The sequence below is a fragment of the Ctenocephalides felis genome, unplaced genomic scaffold, assembly GCF_003426905.1.
Source record: "Ctenocephalides felis isolate EL2017-DRISC unplaced genomic scaffold, ASM342690v1 CF-g0.4_SCAFFOLD_01886, whole genome shotgun sequence".
NCBI classification, from domain to species: domain Eukaryota; kingdom Metazoa; phylum Arthropoda; class Insecta; order Siphonaptera; family Pulicidae; genus Ctenocephalides; species Ctenocephalides felis.
In genome coordinates this window covers 82,430,969-82,445,043 of record NW_020538040.1, presented here as the reverse complement: position 1 = coordinate 82,445,043, position 14,075 = coordinate 82,430,969, and the positions used below count along the sequence as shown (strand labels likewise).

The 14,075-nt window shown below is 30.7% G+C and overlaps 1 protein-coding gene across 2 annotated transcripts in view; it reads left to right on the top strand.

Moving 5' to 3' along the window:
* LOC113376513 (protein Skeletor, isoforms B/C) overlaps window positions 1-13,812 on the top strand; it is a 36,963-nt gene extending 23,151 nt beyond the window's left edge. The window contains exons 3-5 of one of the 2 annotated variants that reach the window (XM_026616460.1): window positions 2,020-2,364; window positions 6,630-6,889; window positions 13,609-13,812. In XM_026616460.1, the coding sequence (XP_026472245.1) occupies window positions 2,020-2,364; window positions 6,630-6,889; window positions 13,609-13,617 (614 nt within the window). In that variant the 3' untranslated portion in view covers window positions 13,618-13,812. Of the gene's footprint in view, window positions 1-2,019; window positions 2,365-6,629; window positions 6,890-11,949 lie in introns of both variants that reach the window. The other variant, XM_026616459.1, reaches the window with a different exon arrangement.
* The last annotated feature ends 263 nt before the right edge of the window (window positions 13,813-14,075 follow it).

Genomic DNA, 14,075 nt, shown 5'->3' with positions numbered 1-14,075 from the left:
GGCAAAGAAGAAACACAAGATTTTTTAGTAATTTTATCTGATATAGAGTAGCGAGGGGCCCAAAGGTCCAATTTGACATGGAGCAATTATATTGTGAAACCAAACCAAATATATCACAACAAATTATACATATCAAACAAAAACTATCTACCTATGTTCAGTAAAGCCCAGCTAATTCATCATTGTATACATGCTGTTTTTGCTGTTTTTCAAAAATTTGTTACCGCTCCTTTTTACTGGGTAAAATGGGACGGACAGGGGGCAAACAGGTCCTATGTCTTATTTTTAATTTATAAGGGATTTTACGAAATATTTATCCAAACAATGCAAAATATAAATTTTATAGGTAAATTTTTCACAGAAATAACACAGAATATAACCTTTATCTGGTAATTTTCCACAAATATTCATCAGCGGAGTTGGAATAATTATTTATCTAATTTATCTCTTGTAAAATTGCTTTTTTAACTTAATTTACTTTTTTATTTGCTATTGTTTATTGTTTACACCTTTGTCAGGGTAATGTTATGTTAGTCCTTTTTACTCCACTCACGTATAAGTTTTTATAGGTGAGATATGAAAAAACTGTTGAATCTAACTTAACAATACATTTTATTAAATAACTGAATAACTTTGATTAAAAAATTATATTAAGGTTCCGTAAATTGAAAAACAGTGCTCACAACCAAAAAGAAAAAACGATCAACGAAAGAAATTCTTTTGTTACTGATTTTTAAATATTGTCGTTTATTTCCCGATAGCGACGTCTTAGGAATCAAGGTGATGGCTGGTTATACATTTTTTCCTCTACTTTCAAATGTTGTTGTGAAATTCTCATCTTTACTTGTTTTTGAAATATTGGTAGTCGACTTATACGCGGATCTTTAAGCCTCGTTTTACCCTAAATAGGTGTATTATTAAGTTTAATTAAATACCCCGAATGAAGGGCGAACTAGTTTATTAGAGACTAGAGTGCGCGTTAGAATCACACACGGTTGAAGTAAAACTTATTTGCTACTGTACAAAGTTAAATAAACTATTATTCACATTTATATAATGATGAATTATAAGTTATATATTTATAATAGCATTAAAAATAAGTATAATATTTAAAAACTAAATGTAATTAAAGTCATACTTCAAATATGACATGATCGGTTTGTCATTGTAATTAGTATTTAGAAATGAACCTTCATTAGAGAAATGAATTAATTGTTGATTAATAAATTCGATAATATTTGTTCACACAGTGGATTATGTTAAACAACGCCTAAACAAATATTGTTTTCGCAACTTCACTCATAATGTAATTATGTTTGAAGAACTTCATGTAATTAAAATTAACATACATTCATTGACTGCGTGTATCTTTTTTACTTTTTAGCTGGCGATATATCATTCTTTAAACAGCTGTAATATCTGTCTTGCCTAAAAAATATTTTTCATTTTAGTAACTTCAAAGATTTATAGAAACTACGAATAATATAGAAATAATTTCTAATCAATAAATTTACGTTAAGTACAAATGTTTAATTTGTTTAATTATTTTCAAGGAACAGGGTAAAATATTCTTCTGATTCAGGCATTTTTCATTAAATCAACATTTGTACTACGATGTAAAATGTTTATTTATCTATGCCGATTTCCTTGTTGGTATCGGTACGCATACAACGACAGATCTCTATTCACATACACAACGACTAATCATATTCGACCCATATAGAAATGATATCATCGAGAGCGAATGACGAATCATTGGCACTCGACTCTGCCGTAACGCACTTCCGTTGCATTTGTAGGGATTTACACCCTAGTCGCGCGTAAAGAAGTTTCACTTCAAAAATTCTTTGCTCGACGCTGGATTCAATACGTGATCTGGTATAAAAGCAACAATGACTATCAAAAAATCTAAGCTTATACAGTAATGTATCAACTTATCAAACGTGTATCTAAATTACATAATATGTTCCTGCTATAACATTAACGACATATCATTACTCACCCTGTATCATATTTCAGCCGCTTACTTCTACGCCGGCACTTCGAAGGCGCCCGGATCGAACGGCTTCCGTTTGCGGGATGAGCGCGGTAGTACCGGCGTGTTGCGTCGTTACCGCGACAAAGACATCACGCTTTCGCTACCAGAGGGACAGACGCTTAACTCCATACGCTGGTTTTCTGTTTGGTGCGATGAATTTGCCGTCAATTTTGGCGATGTTCGCATACCAAAAGGATTTGAATTCCCGAAGCCACAGAAGATCTCTGGACTATCCGGAGTCCATGGAGTTTCCTCTGACAACATTGTTATTGTGGACGCTCAGACTCTACTTGTACCTAACTTTAGCTACGATGGTGAAGCACCCGGTGAGTATGAAACTAGCATTATTCTGAAGCTATTTCTATAATATTTGATAGTGCCATTTCAAGTAATCATGTATTGTTATTATCAACTTCCCGAAGAAGTTTGTTTTCACCAAAAAAAACGATTTCTCAAAAACGGCTGGACCGATTTCAAAAATTTAAAAGCCATTCGATGTATCTCGATGAGGACTATCGTTTGTCAGTTTTGTGCGACAATCTGCCAAGCCGTTTCTTTGTCGTTTAGAGAAAAGTGTTAAACGTTTCGTCCACATTTAAGCTCATACTACCGAATCGATTTTGAAAAATCACAAACTGTTCGAAAGATATTAGTTGGACATGATACTGATTAGTTTTAGATGAAAATCTACCAAGCCGTTTTCTTGTAATCAACTGTTGAAAAGAAATTAAGCCGATTTTTATTGGACTTTTTTTGGCGATATATATCATGGTCTTATAGAACTTACTGAAATATTACGGCCTTACGACAAGTAGTTTAATTGTAAAAATTCATCAAAGTTTGACAACATGAGTAGTTTTTTTTGACGTTTGTTAAAATTAAAATTAGACGATTTACTTGGTATAATATACGATATAATATACGATAGAGTACTTGGTCTTAATGAATATACTAAACTATTAAAGTCCTACGGTAACTGCTTTAATTATAAAAAGTGTTGATTTTTGAAAATTTGCTCTTAGAATATATTCCGAGTTAACGTGTTCGTTCGTTTTCATACTTTAATCACACATAAATTAATTTATTTTTTATTGATTAAGCCGATTATTTACACATTTCGGGAAGTTCATATAACTTGCCTCAAGGCAAAATACCAATACCAACTAGTTATTATTGTAATAGATTAATTTAGCAATCAGAAAAATTACAATATTTTTATAAACGAAAGTGAAGACCAAGTGAATGTTCAAATAAGATAGGATCTACTGATCTATCTTTCAATATGTTGTTTAAAATGTATACACCTAAGTCTGTTTTTACACGGAGATTGGTTCCAGAAGAAGCCGTGTAAAAAAAGACATTGATCTTATACAAAAATGGGTGATTTGTCCTACTCTCTAAAACCTATTAAAATTAGTGAAAAACAAGTATTTTCAAGAACAAGAATTCATGTTTATTTTAATAATAATTCCCCTAAATTAGTGCTATTCACATTTGCTTTGACCAGTAAAAATTGTTTGTACGCACTAAAGGGGAATTTACTTAAATCTTTAAGCTAGTGTTCGCAAACTATCGATACTATCGATGGTTTCAGACTTTTTTCTTTCATAAATACTTTTTTGTGATATGAACATTCTTCGCAAAAATTAAATTTGACAAAAAAATTTAAGTACATAAAATTTCAAATCATGCTAAATGGAATAAAATCGTGTAAAAAAATTAAAACTATTCAATTTTCAAACCGTGTTATATCAAAACCGTGTACAAAAAGACCGTGTAAAAACAGACTTAGGTGTATCTTTATTTATTGTAATTTTTTATTATCTAGAGGCCATTTTCTCTTTAAACTTGAGTTTTGGCGGGGGCTAAGGATGTCCTTTGAATATTCATTTAGGTACATCTCAAATCTGTTGCAATATTTTGTTGGTTTAGGTAGATTTCGTACATAGTCAACATTTTCAGATCGCCGTAGACAGTTTGATTAGTGACATACCAGGGAGAGTCGAGTATTGTTCTCGATATTTTATGTCTCATTTTAGTTTGCATTCTCTGTATAATTTCTGTGTAGTGTTTTGTTTAAAATTTCTATGTTGATTGCATCATATTATTTTAATATATTAAATTTTGAAGCTATTTCTCATTTATTGTTAAATATTGAATTATAATTGTTTTTCGTATACACCATAATGTAAAAAACGACAACAATTTCTGCTTACACTTTTTATACATGAACTAAGATGTAGTTAATCTATATAAATATTGTACATGTTTCACACGTATATCTAGCAGCTAATAAATTATCGTTAAAGCATTTAAGGAAGTATACAAAATAGAAAAATCAGCAGTATTTTGGTTGCTTATATAAAGGGTGTCTGGAAATGGATTTGTTTTTTTATTTTAAGAATAGAAAGATAAAATAGAAAAATCAGCAGTATTTTGCTTATATAAAGGGTGTCTGGAAATGGATCTGTTTTTCTATTTTAAGAATAGATAATGCAATTTTAAAGTTATTTTATCGATTTTTAAACTATATCACGTTTTTCAAATGTCCATAAAAATGTTTGCTTAGTTAAAAATGGTTAAAATTTATAAAACGTAAGGTGTATTGCAAACCCAATAAAGATCGCTATCTAATCACATTTTTATGATAAAAGTGATATTGCTACAAATATTTTTTTATGAAGAAAGTCGAAGATATATACTTATAAACATATATATATATAGTCAAAATTTGAATTTTTTTTTCCAGATATTAATTAGAACTGAACTTGTAGTTTACTCTCTTACGGTAAATAAAAATATATGATATGTAAACTGTCGCATGTTTTTTTATCTATTTTGTCTCGTTTTATTTTGATTTATAGTCAAAAAAAGGATTGTTCGAATGTCCAGCGTTAATTAGTGCGAATGATTTTGTTTTCAATCCGCAGGCCATGAATTGTTTTAAATTAGAATCGAGTGCTAAATGTTGATTTAAAAATATACGTCAATCTCTTTCTTTTAATCAAAGGGAAATTGAAAACAAAACAACAGAAAAAACGATCTCCGTTGGTTAACCAGATAGAATTCCACTCGTGCTTCGTGTCGGTCTATTTACACCAAATGTCATTGTCAATTTACACGGGTTTGCAATTCGAGTTCCAAAATTAAAACACGTGCAGAATCGGTGGTTGAATTTCGGCACCGAAATTCAAAAGTCAACAATTGCCATCGGTGAAAGTTTTTCGTGACTATGCCGATGTAAAAACATATTTGTCAAGCGTAAATAAATCGCAGTGCAAATAAATTTTAAATGTATTATTATCGCTAGCCATCATCAGCATTGATTGACAATCAATCTTGAGTCTGCGGTTGTTGTATTTTGTGACAGGTCATAGTAAAAGCAGTTGAGATTTACGAACCGAGGAATTAATTGTGGCGTATGTAACACATGATTTGTAGTGTATTTTAATAGCATGTTACAAAACACATGGCACACGTGTAATTATACATAATTCTCGGTTGCTTTTTATTGCATTTGATCAACATTCTACATTTATTAGCAATGACACGGATTGGCATTAATGTCTAGTTTTTTTTTAATTCAACTTGTAACTTGGCTTCTTTGGCTATTTAAAGTAATTTATGTTAATGTATCGAATTATTGGTTATTAATAGTTTGCACGACAGCATAACTAGTTATAAGACCACCTTTTCGAATTTTGCGTTATTAGTAACTGATAATCAACTTTTCTTGAATATTCATTGGAATATCTGTTTTATATTTGTTTATATAAATATAGACTTTTTATGACATAGCTCGTTTTTGGCAGTATTTAGTTATAAAAATATTATTGGCAGTAATAACTTATAAAATTTAAAAACTATTTAATTATACCGTTTTATTGTTCCATAAGCTATTATATAGTATATTATGTGGATGAATTTATTGAAAGATGTTCGTAATGAATTAAAAAAATATATTTTAAAACCGCTAAAATAATTATGGAATAAGCTACTGCCAAGCACATCATATAGTAGATTTGCATCTACGAGTATATGTATATTGTTATTTTGCATTTGGATTGTATTTTTATATTTTACCGGTAATACATTACCGGTATAAGAGAATAAATTATAAAATTACTAGAAAATTATAATGTAACTCATTGAAAAAAATAATTTATTACTGAAGTGGAGAATTAAACCTTATAATTTATTTTAATTATTATAACCTAGACTGCATTGAGATGACTTATTTTGATCGGAATATATTTCAAAATTGTAAAGTCGTTAAACCTTAGCAAATATATAACAGAAATATACACACCATAATAAGAACGCAATAGAAAAGTAAAACTTAATATAGTATGTATATACTACATTAGAAGTGAGACTTTTTTAAATGGTTTTTTATACTTGTTTTGCAATTGTGTGATAAATTGAGAACTGGCAATTGACATGTACTAAGTGAATATTTGCCAATATATATTGATTCCTTAAATTGGTAAATTGGCTACTTTGTTATATAATTATTTTACTGACGAATATATATATATATATATATATATATATATATATATATATATATATAATGCGAATTTTGTTTCAGATGCAAAGTTTTGGGTAGGCCGTGGACCAAAACCGTCTCCAAATGGCATTCGCATTCCTGACGAAAATGGCAAAGAAGTCCCATTGCGGAAATACGATCGCAAAACGATCGTTTTAACTTTACCTGGAGAATTAACAGTTTTCGACATTGGGCATTTCGGTGTGTGGTGTGAAGCCTTTACCGTGGACTTCGGACACGTACAGATTCCTTCTCAAATGAATGTTCCTCCGTCACTTAAAATGCTGGGTGTCAGTCCTCAAGTAAGTGGAAGTTGTATATAGTATATAGATTATTTTGCGTGCATTTTTTTTCATATTTATTGATCATTAATTTTTGTAATTCTAAGTTAAAACGATATGTTCAACTTACATCACGGTTATAGGTATGTTGCACTCTGCACATCATATTGAACGAGGGTAGGTGTATTTGTTGCTGATATTATATTAGGGAGCATTAGAATATATATATATAATATAGATTAGCAAGACTTATATCATACCATTAAATATCTAAATCGATTAGAGCCCTCCATATTCATAACTTTATTACATCTAGTTACCATAGTTAGAATTGTATTATCTATTGACAAATTTTCACTTCGGAATAAGATTCTCTTATATCCAGTTGCAATTATTTTATCTAATTAACCGCAAAATTAGAAAGTAAATACATGCGTACATAATGCTATGTCATAGCCTTGTTTTAATGCATAGTCATACAACATTATTAAGACTAAAATGAATACCGTTATAAAAATTACTAGCGCAAGGGAAAAAGTGCAGGTGTCGTTTAAGATTTAATTTTAATTTAACATTTCATATCACCGAGGTTTTAATCTGCAAAATGTTCAAGAGCACGGACGTGAACTGGAGAGTTTTATACAATTGCAGGAAAAGTCAAAGTTTCGTTTTATTAGCGGTCGCGATGCTGCAGGAATTGCTAAGTAATGTCGGTATCATATGAGAGATCTGCCGAGTCTTAAGATTGGCCGTAAAACTAGCCGGAACTAGTGTTTTCTCCTTGTTTAGTTTCATTTCTCGAAGGAATAATGGTATGTTATAAAACTAGATTTCTTATTTTGACTCGGGTAATGTTGAATTAATGGCAATAAGTGCAGTTGCAAGCTCATGGCGTACTCATTAATTTTTTCCATAAATCGTGTGTTATTTATCATTTAACTGACATGTTACATATACAAATAAACAAACGGTACTATAGGGAAGACTAGGTACGGTTGTGCCACTTTATTTTGATCAGCCTTAATAAAAATGGATTAAAAAACAATAAGTAACACTTGTTGGTAAAACAATAAATTGGCGACACCAAAATGATTTATAACGACTTTTATTGCCATAAATATGTAACGCAACACGGCATAACCATTTACACAACGCTCATGAATTTACTTTAACAATATATAACAAAATATAATATTTCAAACAAAGTCAATAAGAAATCTTTGCAAAACTTTTTTTTTCTTACGCTGAATTTTCCCTTTCCTTGCATTTTGGATTAGTTGTGTTAAAAAGTTTATTGTTTCATCTTTACCCAACGCACACTTTTGGAGACAAAATATCGTTATAATCGAGCTAAATTATCTTCACAAAAACTGATTGCTGGTAATTAACTACTAATGTTTTACAAACATAGTAATTTATCTGTATACAAGTAATAGTTATTCTTAAAAGAAATCGAACGGAAAAACTTACTTTTGACTCTTTAAAAGCTATGCGGTCTACAGATCATGTTAACTTAGAGCGCCAACTGAAGGCCATAATGGGAACTTTTTTTCCGCTTGGACCCTTTATGTAAATCAGTGTAGTTTTGCTGTTATGTCGACTGTTTTTTTTAGTTATTTTTGAACAGCAATCAGAACCCAATAGTCTTATAAGCTGTTGTGCTAATTTGACTTAATACTAGTCTGTTTGACAAATGGCAACCCAATCAGTTGTCACTCTCTGTATGATATATATTATTATTACAATTTCTGTAATAGGGCGAGTATTTTTATTGGTACAGCAATGCCGGGTGTGGGCTATTTTCACTTGGAAACATATTACTATCTATATTTTCAAGTAAAAATCGTGAACTGTCAACAGGCTGCTCGAAGTGGGTATCGAACCCGGGACCTCTGATTCAAGTCCCATCGCTCTTAACCGTTTACCTACGGGCGATCCCATGACGACTATTACTGCCGTTACAACCGTACCCAGCCTCGCCTACTACAAATTTATCGTATCGCTATTTGCTGCTTTTTATGATTTTTGATGTAAATATTTTGTGCTGATCACGTTTCCGAATCCTTTTCGACTAAAGTTTCTGCAGTTAATGTACATTTTTCAAAAAATAAATGTCTCTATTATATTTTTTAGAATTTCACAGTATTAGCTGGTTTCCATTGCCATAATAATTTACAAAACGTAATTTATTTTAGTTGAATCCAAATTTTATTCATGACTATTATATCATAAAATCTTTTGCATATGTTTATAGTACTATTTGCTCATATAAATGCAGTTTACGCAATTTTTTTACATTGTTGTTTAGTTTGTATAGGTACTTTATTGACGCGTTATGTGAACTTGATTTTTGAAAAGTGATAATGCGGTAATTTAAAATTGTTCGTTATAAATCATATCGTATTTAATACGTTTTCAATAATAGAAAAACTATAGTTTACGTAAATTTAATTGAAAAATATAGCATTTATGTGACATTTTTAAATGCCGGCAGCGATTTTATTTCATATCGTTACGATGTCGCTAACAGTATTTTTAAATGATTTCAGAGCAAATTGGCAGTTTGGAATTATTGTTGGCAAAACAAATAACTTTTATGATTTGTGTAAATATTATAGTGTTGTACCATGAAACTATATATCTATTATTGTGTATATAAAATTTGTACGTGAACTTGATCGCGTATTTACGAGCGCATTGACCATGCGCACGTAGCGGCACAAATCGCCGAAGCGTGCCACTGCGAATAATATATAATTATTTACAGACCATAAAACGCGCGTTCGCAGAAAATCGTAATAACGCGTATTAAAACAGCCTTAATTGATCATACAGCATCCAATCGATATTTGGATATTTCTGAATTATTTATTCGCAATTCATGCGATTCATGCGATAACGTTACTTTAGCACTTTAATTAAATTATATACAGCGTATCACAGATATATTATTGAAAGGTTTCAAAATATTTATTTAATTTAAAATTGGTATGAAAATTTATTAATTTTTATTATGCGATATTAGATAAATTATATAGGAGAGACTGTACGATTGTGTTTTTTTTTTGATCTGGAAGAAAAGTATATTAAATGGTAATTTGAACGTCGCACTTCGTCCTTACTGTCATTGAAGACAATGGATTAGTCATAAAATCAAATTACCCAAGTAAAGGGCGAGTGTCACAACATTTAAACAAAGCTTCTGAATATAATATAACAATATAGAGCAACATATAATTTTTCAAACAATGTTAATAAGGAATCTTTGTGAAATCTTTTGTTTTCTTATATTGAATTTTCCTTTCCTCTTCTCCGTATTTTGTCTTATAATAATAAAGTTAGATTTTTCTTTATCTGTGAAAAACAAGACCCACAACCACATGCCACTTACAGCAAAATGAAAAACAAAGTGATCTATCTGTATAATAGTAACAGTAATTGTTTAAAGAAATCGAACAAAAAATCAACACCAAAGTGGTTTATAACGACTTTAACTGTCAGAAATATGTTACCAAACGATACATAATAATAATTCAAACAGAGCTTCTGAATATAATATAAAAGTATAGAGCAAAATATAATTTTTCAAAATTGTTAATAAGGAATCTTTGTGAAATTTTTGTTTACTTATATTGAATTTTCCTTTTCTTTTCCTCTTCGTATTTTGTCTTAAAATAGTAAAGTTAGGTTTTTCTTTATCTGTGAAAAACAAGACCCACAACCACATGCCACTTACAGCAAAATGAAAAACAAAGTGAACTATCTGTATAAAAGTAACAGTTATTATTTAAAGAAATCGAACCAAGAATCCTTTTTGTCTCTTTAGATGCAATGCAGTAACGGAAACTTGTTCCATCAGTATAGTTTAGATGTTATTGCGACTGTCACTACCATATCTTGCACAACCGTACCTAGTCTCCCCTTTTGCCCTTAACAATTATCTATATTTCTATTTATTTTATACACCTACAAATAGCTAGAGCCAAGATTGAAAATGTCTTGTATGAATCCTAATAGAAACTCTAATGTAAAGTAATAAAAAAGTTCATAATCTAAAAAAGTACTAGTAACGTTTTATATACCATTTATATATGCATTTTTATGCGAAGACTACTAATATATTTTGCATAATATTTTCAACTTGCACTATTTCTAACAAAAAAATGAAAAATTACCGCATTGGTAAAACTAAAATGCAAGGGTTGCTAGTATTCGGAGTCACATGATTTTGAAACTGCAAGCGGGTGATTGTTTCAAATATTTCCGATAATTTTTTTATTTTGTTATACAATACAATTTTAATCAACATGCCTAGAGTTCGTTCGATGGAATATACCGGTACATGTAGTTTTGTTCCGATTTTTAGTCGTGCCTCATTGCGTGCAGTAATTCTGGACTTCATGTGCACGCGATATACAAAAAATAGCTAGCTCGAAAAACTCGTTCGCATATTATGTATAATACGATTAAAACAGAAATTAGCTCAAGTATTAATAGTTTAATTTTTTGTGTTGCTTGTTTGTTTTATTACCTTGATCTATTAATAGCTATTATTTGAAAATTAGCATTTTTTCTGCATTGTGTAAATAATATTCATTGCGTTTAGTTTTTATATCTTTACATAATTAAATTTGTGTGTTTTAAATACATTGCAAACTATTTATGAACATGTCATTGAACTTCTAAGATGCAAGTCTTACTGTAAATATTTATTTTGGGTAATTAATTTTAAGATTATATGTAAATTATGATGCATGAAGGTATGTATGTGCATTTTGTATATATACATGTATAGATGTAAGATATTATATCTTTCTTGTTGAGTGTTCACATTTATGGCATGTTCAATGTATAAACTAATCTTTTTCAAATTGGATTGTGGTTACATATATGTTGATATTTTTTATTAGACTAATCTCATTAACAAAGTAAAATATTGTATATACTTAAATTGATTAGATTTTTACTTTTTTATCAACCAGACTCCAATCCAGTGTGAAATAAAATCCTAATACTTGTTTTCCTTCATGCAAAATGTCACTTGAATCCCATTAGGAGTTGTTTCTTTTCTGTTGTTACAGAAAAGTCTGCATCATTTTTCGCCATCAAACTTCGAAAACGCCAACGACCACCATCGTCACCATAATTCGCGCGCACAGCCACAAATCGACTATCAATCGCATTCGCAAACACAGTTCAACAATAATAATGCATTTGACGCCAACGTAAAACCGACCACATTTCGTCCGCCAATTCACAATCAGTTCAGTCGCATCGCGCAATCAGTTCAGCCGATCCAATCACAAATATCGCAACACAATCAATTCGATCGAAACAATCGCGCATTGGATATAGGACGGACCAATGTTCAGATATTGCAGTCGGTCGAATCGACCTTAGACCGCAGGCTGGATAACAACCCACAACAATATTTTAACTATCAATCGCAGCAGCGAGATCAGCACCTTGTTCAACAACCTCACTCTTTTTTCCCACAACCATTCAATCAGCAGCAGCAGTATCAACCTTTCCAGCAGCAGCGTCAGTACCAAACACAGCAGCAATTCTTTCAGCACAATAATAATCCAAATTATCAACTGCAACAGCAGCAGCAGCAGCCGCAGCCGCAACAAGGCGTGCAGCATTTCCAACAGCACCATCACATTTTCCAACAACCATTCCATGCACAATATAATCAACAACATCTCAATAATCAACTCGCACAAAACATTCAATACCAACAGCAGTACAATCAACAACAACAAACAGGAAACAACTACAACGATTATAGATTTAACCTAGGGCGTTAATGCTCTGACGAATCATCTACAGATCGTGTCATTGCCAGTTTTTGTATCTCGACAAATTAACTATTTATTGTAGCATTCTAATAATTTAAAAATTTAGTTTGTAAATAACATAATTCATAAAAATCACTGCTTTGCATTTAATAGTTGAGTGGGTGGGAAAGTAATTATTGAATTACTATAAAACAATTGTGATCTTACAATTAGTGCACATGTATATGTATAGAAACGTAACTAAAAGTAGACATGATTGATTGCAGTATTAACGAAGGTTGTTTAAGAGAAGCCATTAGTAATTACAAATAATTTGTGATAGAAATTGAAAATCTTGCAGTATTTTATTTATTATCATGAATATTATTGATTTAATTTTATCTTTGTCTTGGAATAAATATATTGTCTGTATACGCAATAGTGCTGTGTGCATCTTCAGGAAGAAGACTCCGCCGAGTCACAGAGAAAGTATTACATCAGACATATCCGCGTAGGGTAATAATTATACCACCGTACAGCACAGCTGCGTACATATTAGTATGTTTTCCGAGTATTTATGGATATGCGCATTCATATGGCCAGGAAAGATCAAGCAAATAATTAGTTTTATATAAGATATAAATGCCAAGCTAAGACGCTTGGGCATAATTTTCTTCCATAGTTTTGGTGACCGGTAAAATGCTTGCGTAAATTTTCGATTGATAACAGCTAGTGAGCTGACGAGTTATTGTCTTGATTTAAAAATTTACGTTGGCGTCAATTATGTCACAGAAACATGGTCGGAGGATTATTGAATGGTGTTTTATAATAATCTCACAATAATCGTGTGTTTATAATTAGCATGCGGAATGGTTTTTAATAACATGAAGTGATTGCCTAAAGAAAAATAAAAACAAATGCACAGAAAATTCAAAGAAATGTGTTGTCTCCTTTTTGCAGAAAACTTAATGATAGCTTCTTGATAGTTATTGTACTCACGATCAGTCACACACGAATTGCTCAACATGGACTCAACATTAATAGTGCTTCAAATTCGAAGATCTTCTCTTCCGCGTAAAATTAGTGTGTCGATTTACTGAATGGAATAAGCTATTATATAAGCACATAAACAGCCATTACATTACACAATATATTTTGAATCATCGCGCATTTTGTAACATTATATTTATTTTTAATTATTAATGCATGCACTTTTGATAGTAGTTTAGTTCTTTCTCATATTGGCCAGTTCTTTTCTATTATCTCATTTCATTCATATGATATATACTGACTTTATTATTTGTATTATATGTATATATTGTATTTTTATATAAAAATATATAATTTTGTAATATCATTTGTACAGTTTTTATCAAACGTAACCAGCCAAAATATTGCTAATACATTGTATCTTAAATTTATTTATG